The sequence below is a fragment of the Frankliniella occidentalis genome, unplaced genomic scaffold (assembly GCF_000697945.3).
Source record: "Frankliniella occidentalis isolate FOCC.00 unplaced genomic scaffold, Focc_3.1 Scaffold62, whole genome shotgun sequence".
NCBI lineage: Eukaryota > Metazoa > Arthropoda > Insecta > Thysanoptera > Thripidae > Frankliniella > Frankliniella occidentalis.
Window position 1 is genome coordinate 1,261,626 of NW_026267192.1, and position 7,159 is coordinate 1,268,784.

The 7,159-nt window shown below is 48.3% G+C and overlaps 2 protein-coding genes across 2 annotated transcripts in view; one reads left to right on the forward strand and one right to left on the reverse strand.

The window, feature by feature from the left end:
* Window positions 1-7,159, reverse strand: part of LOC113211260 (mucin-5AC) — a gene marked incomplete at its 5' end in the record, with an annotated part of 27,305 nt that overhangs the window by 12,154 nt on the left and 7,992 nt on the right.
* On the forward strand, window positions 1,754-3,352 carry LOC113211236 (uncharacterized). The gene is made up of 4 exons (XM_052267984.1): window positions 1,754-1,934; window positions 2,447-2,567; window positions 2,766-2,952; window positions 3,030-3,352. Exons 1-4 carry the CDS (start codon window positions 1,817-1,819, stop codon window positions 3,273-3,275), a joined length of 672 nt encoding a protein of 223 aa, XP_052123944.1. The 5' UTR covers window positions 1,754-1,816; the 3' UTR covers window positions 3,276-3,352.

A 7,159-nucleotide genomic window follows, 5' to 3' on the forward strand; every position in this document is an offset into this window, starting at 1 on the left:
CTCTCTCACCCCCTCCCTCTCTCTCTCTGTCTCCCTTGTTCATCTGACTGGCTGTAGCTATAATTTAAAGTGAGGCGATATACAGCCCGCTCGCACTTTGCTCGTGGGCTTTCCCTACACATGCGTGCGAGCCTGCGCGCGCGTAACGCCTCCGAGCCATCCTGTCCCATAGAGTACGCTCACACCTCGCCGGACACCCGACCCAACAACCCCCTGGACCTGGAGGCTGCGCGCGAGCGCGCGTGCAGAGATTGGAGGGAGACGCCACGCGCGGCTTCCTGTCATCGCCCGGCAATCTCGCCTGCGCCCCTGCCGCGCGCCGCACCCGCCGTAAGGAAAGATCGCCATCTCAGGAGGCACCAAGGATTTGCCCCCCCCCCCCGCCGTAAGGAAAGATCGCCATCTCAGGAGGCACCAAGGATTTGTTCTCAGGCAGGGGGGCCGCATAGTGGCGCACCTATGATCACTTACCGGGGGCATTACCTCCCAAAATTGCCTATCACCCGTACATCAGGAGTCTTCACTGACACGTGACTCTGTGTTTACCACACTGGAAAAACAAAGGTGCTATCTAATGCCTTTTAAAGGCGTTAGTAAGATAGTGCCTCTAGAAAGGTGCTACTACCCCCCAAAGGTGCTATTTTTGGCACAAATCGTGGCTCTACAAAGGCACTAGTGCAGTAGCACCCCTAAAAATTCAATAGCACCCTAAAAAGGGTGCTATATAGATAGCACCCTAAAAAGGGTGCTATATAGCACCTTTGTTTTTCCAGTGCAGAGCTGAAGAACACAGCATAAAGTTGGCACACGGGGTTAGTTTGGCCTGACACAAAAAATCCTATCCTCTGTTAAATGACCTCCTTCGTAAATCTCATAAAGAGATGGTGCATCGTAGTCCACAAAGCACAAGGCAAAATGCTAGCAAAGAATAAGTTTCCTTGTACCTTGCAAACGGTTTTGAAGCATTGCCAATACGAATTAGCTCTTTGCAAGCTTGCAAAAAACATTACATTGCAATGCGAACAATACACACGTTGCAAGGATTCTAACAGTTTCTTTTAAAGAGTTTCTTTGCAATACGAGTTAATTCTTTTCAGAACAAAGCTTTAAATTTGATTGCAACGTCGCAAAGAATATAGTTTGCAAGCATTTTACAGGGCATGATGCGTACCCTTCAAAGCCTTCGATTCCTTTGCAGGGTGGCGAATGAGCGTTTCATAATATTCTTCACAGTGTACTCAAACATGTGTGTACATGGCGAGGCGAGATATGCCGTATTTTCTGCAGACGTGCACAAGTTCACACAATTTACTGCATAGGTACTTATAGGTATACGCACAGTCAACACTAAATACTTGTACAGATGTGGTTGTGCAATGAAGCATTGATGCCAACGTGCTTAGTGCGACGATAGTTTTTCTAAGTCGCCCCCAAGCGATCACCGAATTATGATTCTATTTATACCTTTCGCAGACGGTGGTCGACGGGACATCAGGGGCGGCGATACGGCAATGTTGTGCTGCGGCCATTGACCGGACGGCACGCCAAGTGCCATGGAAAGACGCGAGGAAACGAGCAAAATTATTTTTGCGTCTGGCTTCAGCTTGCAAACGGGATGAATACGTAGGTGCAGTTTTTCGGCGACATAAAGAGGTTTTTCGAGTATAACAAAGTAAGCATCGGCAAGGGTGGAAAAGTTTCAGCAGATTAAAGCATTACTCTATCGCAGTGGCCCCCGGACGTTGTGACAGGTCTCCAGTATATAAGGCGCGACACGTTCGCCGACCAGCAGCACTCTGCCCCGTCACCATCCACCATGAAGGTCTTCATCGCAGTCCTCGCCCTGGCCAGTGTGGCCGCAGCCACCACCGTCAAGGCCCTGTCTGAACACGTGCACGACCCTTCACTGAGCATGAGGGTGGTGCCCGTCTACGGTAGGAATGAGAAGAAAACCATCGTAACATTAGGACAAAACCACAGAAGTTTTCGGAGCAATTATCATCAAACTTCGGCATCTTATACTAGTCACAAAATTCGAGAATACGTATCAATTTGTAGAAAATGTAAATACGTACATTTTGACACGAACACCTTCTGACCGTCGGTTCCGAAACTGGTGTTACGCACGGAAAGTCGTAACCGAAAGTTCAAAGTGTGGCAGAGTAAAGAGCAATCCCAATGTGGGTTTTAAATGCATATTATATAATAATTAGGCTCAAGATTCCCCGCAAAATGGTTTGTTAACCGGGACTTTTGGTTCACTAGAAATTACTTCAACATGCCGAAAATTTCGAAAATTTTCCATTTTTTTCTGCAAGGTTCCAATTAACAAAACGCTACAACCATATTTTATTGTATGACAAAGAAAATAGTAGTATAAACAAATAACTTTTAAAAAAGTGTTTTTTTTTATAATGTACATTAAAATGATATGTTCATTTGGCAGGCGCATCCGACATCAACTTCCAGCTGAGCCAGGAGAAGTACGGCATTAAGGGTCTCTATGACATGCCAATGGTGCTGGCCGGCATTTTTGGCGGCAAGATGTTGGCCTCCCGCCTCGGACAGTGAGTAGCAACCAAAGTTTTTTCAACAGACTACTGTAAAAGTTATAAGCAGTTATAGCTTTTAACTCTCAAAATATTTAACGTGAAAGGCAGTTAAAAAAAGTTACCACTGAGCCCTGTTTCTGACGACGTAGTACATTTTAATAAGTCTCTAAGGCACATATATTCTAAAAAGATCTGATCTTTTTATCCAACTAGCGGCCTCCAGAGCCTGTACCAGGAGCCCAAGCTGTCCCCCGTTGTAGACAACGCACTGACGGGGCCCGAGACAGTCGCCCTGTTTTTAAGCGCAGCTCGCACCCTGGACATCCCCGAGCTAAAGCTTACTCCCATCAAGAAGAGCTACTTCACGCCCACGAGCACCGGTGTCGAAGCGGCCGCCGATGTAAGAGCAGGACCACAGTTTGGTTGACCATGACAACGAACACACAACAATTCTCACTCCTGAAACTTCCCTTGCAGGACTTCGACGCACTCCCCTGGGTGTATATCGTCGACAAACCCTCTCTCCCAGCCGGGAGCCTCGAGAAACTTCAAGAGCTTGGACAGTTTAACGTCTTCCACGACAAAATTGTGCTGGAGCACGATATTCTGGCTGAACAGGCTGCTCAGTTGTTCAAACCCAAGGAGGAAGTGCATCCGAGCCTCCTTCCAAGCAAAGACATGATCTTTAACAAGAACGTCCACCCCAGCCTCTTACCTCAGTAGGTGAGCCAAGCCTTAGAAGTCTCTGTTTCCGTTATTTTCCAAAAATAAATACCATAAACTTTTCTTTGCGGTTGAAATCTGTTAATTTTGCTACCTATCCTTTTTTTCAAAAATTGGAAGAATATAACACAGAGCACACCCAAAACCGTCTTCAGTTCGCGCAGGAGACTGGGTCGGAAGTGTGTATTGATGCAATCGGCCCCGGGCCTGGGACGCATTTGGTGCATCCTGTGACAGGTCCAAGTCCCGCCCTCCTTCGACTCATCCGCCACTTCGCTAGACGACCGCCCCCCCCCCCCCCCCGAGGTCTAACGCTGCTGATTTAACTGTACTAGCAGTTAAAGTTCATAAATTTTAAATTTTACAAAAGCACACTTAAACTACCAGAAAACTGCTGCATGGATTGTCGAGTAGCTTCGAGTATAACTGTCAATTCAATCAAATCACAAGATTTTTGCGAAAATATTTTAAGTAGTGTCAGTTAAAGTAGAAGCTTTCAATTCATCCATATCCTGCCTCCAGAGTCTATGTTGCCACGTATCGGATCCTTTCACTCTTAGCCGCATGGGCGTGCATCGGCGTCCGCGCTAAGCGTAGGGTGGGGTGGGGTGTAGCGGGACAGGGGGAGGTGTTCCGACGTCAAGAACGCCCCGCTCACGGCTCGACGGCCGTCACGCCAGCGGATCGCCACTCTAGACGTTGCACTTACGTGGCGACAGGTCGACGGCGGCCGAACGACAACAACGCCCCCGCGACCGAGGAGGACGACGGGTTGTGTAAGGTGTCGTGACGACGACGGGGAGGAAAAATAAACAACCAAAACAGAATGAGTAGTCTACATTCACTCTGTAGATCACCGAAAACTCCGTGGCATCTTTGCTTTCCGGTGTTGGTGTTCCCTTTAGAAAGACGAATATCTGCAATCACACTAAGGTGTTCTTTTATGCACACCCAAAAGGCCAGCATGCAAGGGAGAGGGAGTACAAAAAGTCGCATTTATGAAAGGAAGACCAATAATTACTGTAATCAATGAGGCCACAGAATTTTTTACTGTTTTCATTCGAGCGAAATGTACTAAAATGACATAATCTGGTCGATTTTGTTTTAAAATCCTGTAGCAATTTAACTACACTGCGCGGTTAATGCTGTCTTAAAAACCTTGTAAAAAAACAGCTGCAGTATTTTTCTCCGTTCCGAACGGGCACCTGCAGTCAGCTTCCCTTCCTGCCAGGACGTTACGGTGATGACGACTAGTCCGGGCACCACCAGTCCTCCCGGACCCCCGGCAACCTACCGCCGCACCGCTCTTACTCTTGACCCCTGCAGAATGCCCTGCTGCCGCTGCAGCATTACGCCTCACAGTTACGCCACGCCACGCCATCCGCGCGTGAGGTCGTGCGGACAGGTGTCAAAGTGTACACGAGTGTGATTTACGGACCTTTCGTACTGGGACGACACGGCAGCCTCTCATAGCTCTTTTCCTTTGCGAGTGCGTGTGTGTGTGTGTGTGTGTGCGTGTGTGCTGCACACCCTGTGTCGGCTCTCGCGAGAGTCCCAATCTCAAGGCACCACGTTTCTTTCTTACGCTTAAGATTGTTACATGGGTCAATTCGTGAAAGCTGCAGGTTCTCGGACACGCGCACGAAAGGTTTCACGCGCTTTTCCCCCCAAATGCGGCTTGCTCGTATCACGTCCACTGAAAGTAAAATCAAATCGAGAGCGGATTCTAAGGCGGGATTTCGGAGAAGGCAGGCAGAAAAATGCAGGAGAGCAAGTCTTCGAGACAGGTGCGATCAGTCCAAACGAAATTCGGGGTACTGGCAGAGGTTAACAAACTTGCTCCGGTGAGGTCATTTAATTGCAATGAAAGTGAAAATAGAAGGGGCCACCACAATCCCCACCTTCACGTCACCACGTCATTCCAATTACTGACCAAAAATTCTATAGAAAAGAAAATTATAATTAAAAGACAAATTTTGTCTCGGGCCAGGACAGATCTATTTTTCTTGATCTATGAAATTTCGCTCTCTTTAAAAACATGTCGCTTCAATCAAGAACATTTTTGTTCATAAATTCAAGAAAAATTCCCTGCTTCTAGATATTTTTTTCTTGATCCAGGCTAATAAAAAATATTCTTAGCCCAAAGCAAAACAATATTCCAGTCTTCAAAAAGTAATTTTTCGACTAAGGAAACCTTTTTTGTGGGTGAACAGAAAAGAAAGAAGGCAAAGGCTAGGAAGAAAGTGCTCCGACACCAGCGGGGCTTAGCACTCCGGTCCGGAGGGGCGGCCCACCCTAGGGCGACCCTGCCCTTGGCCTTGCACCCTAAGCCACTCTTCAGCGGGCCCCCCTCTCCCGGCACCGCCCCGACCACAACACCACCACAACAACGCACCGCTGCCAGCGTACGCACAGGACCGCTATATTCAATTTGCAGCAGAGACTCATCTAAGTGTGGGAGGCCAAGCCCCTGCGCGGCTCCCCATCTCACCCCACTCTCCCAGTCGGACGCTCAGACGCGCTTTGATTTTACACAGGACACAGGCACCGATGAAGCAAGGGCTTTTATTTTCTCAGTGTCGTTACACAGTCAAATATCAGTTGCGAATACCAAAAAGCTCTCCGATGCTATAAGGAGATAGGTGAATCTAAGTTTATTTATCTGCCAATTTCACAAACAGCACTAACGCCAGTGGATTACCGGTCTGGTAGTACCATAGAAGTAACCAGGTACGCTTTGAGCAGCTCAGAGCCTGCGCGGGTCCTTTTGATGAAACAGGGTGTGAGAGCCGGGCTGCAGCGAGGCGGGCGGGCCCGGCCGGCCCGCCGGCCCGTCATTGAGTCTGTCAGGCAGTAAGTCAGAGCGACTGGTAAGTAAAAGTGAGGAGCACTTTCGCTCGCGCGCCGCACTGTGCCGCCGCGGTGTGGGTGAGAACACACTTGCACACACCAATAGCACACACCTTTTGTTCCTTCCCTACGAAACCTGCTTCAAGGAACTTGCAATTAAAACCTGCGAGTGTTGCCTACACTGTTAAATTCCTGCATAGCAATGCTTTTCAGCCTTGCAAAAGATTTTTAGATCCTTTGTACCTACGAAGCATTTACTTTGCAAATACAACAGCGCGATGCTTCGCAATTGCAACAGTGCTTCACATGCTGAAAGTAACGCTTTGAGATTAAAAAGTAAATGGAGTAAATCATCTGCAAAGGCTACAAAGCATTGCTTAGCAGGTATTTAACAGTTACGCCACAATGCTGGACTAATGTTAGTTCCTCACAAAGAGAGTTGTTTAACGTACGAATTGCGAATACCTGATTTTAAGATGTCGGTGCGTAACAAACATACTTAAGGATCTAGAGAAGCGCCGCGTGCAAAATAAAAAGAGGGAGGGAAAAGATAAATGGTGAGGGCTGGCAGCATAAGTGATTACCACCATACCACCATACCGAGTTACTTGAGTCCAATACGAAAAACAAAGTACCCGCTCCTTTTTCGGGCCGCCGCGGCGATTGTTTTTGCAGTGTCCTCGGTGAGGTGACACCGCACCGCGGCCCGTGCCGGCATTAATGGACCGCGACCAGAGCAAATAGACCCGCGCAGCTCAAAGGACGTTCTGGGTGTTTTTCTCGTATCTTTTTTTTACCGCTTTGTGTTACCGTGCCCAAGGCCGAGTTCACCTGGGAGACAGAGTGATGGCAGAGCTGAAGCAGCAGGCACGTCGTCGAGAGAAAGAGGAGCGGGGTTCGAGAGCAGGTTTCGGCAAACATTCATTTTCACTCGCCGTCTTATAATTGAGACTGCGAATTCGGTTCTCTCACTGCGCTTGCTGCACTCCTTCTTGCTGTTACGTTTCTTCCGTCTCCTTTGCCATCCCTCCCCC

Coding starts and splice junctions, on each gene's coding strand:
- LOC113211236 (XM_052267984.1), top strand. CDS start 1,817: ATGAAGGTCTTCATCGCAGTCCTCGCCCTGGCCAGTGTGGCCGCAGCC. Junction 2,568..2,765: donor TTGGCCTCCCGCCTCGGACA/GTGAGTAGCAAC, acceptor TTATCCAACTAG/CGGCCTCCAGAGCCTGTACC. Junction 2,953..3,029: donor GTGTCGAAGCGGCCGCCGAT/GTAAGAGCAGGA, acceptor CTTCCCTTGCAG/GACTTCGACGCACTCCCCTG.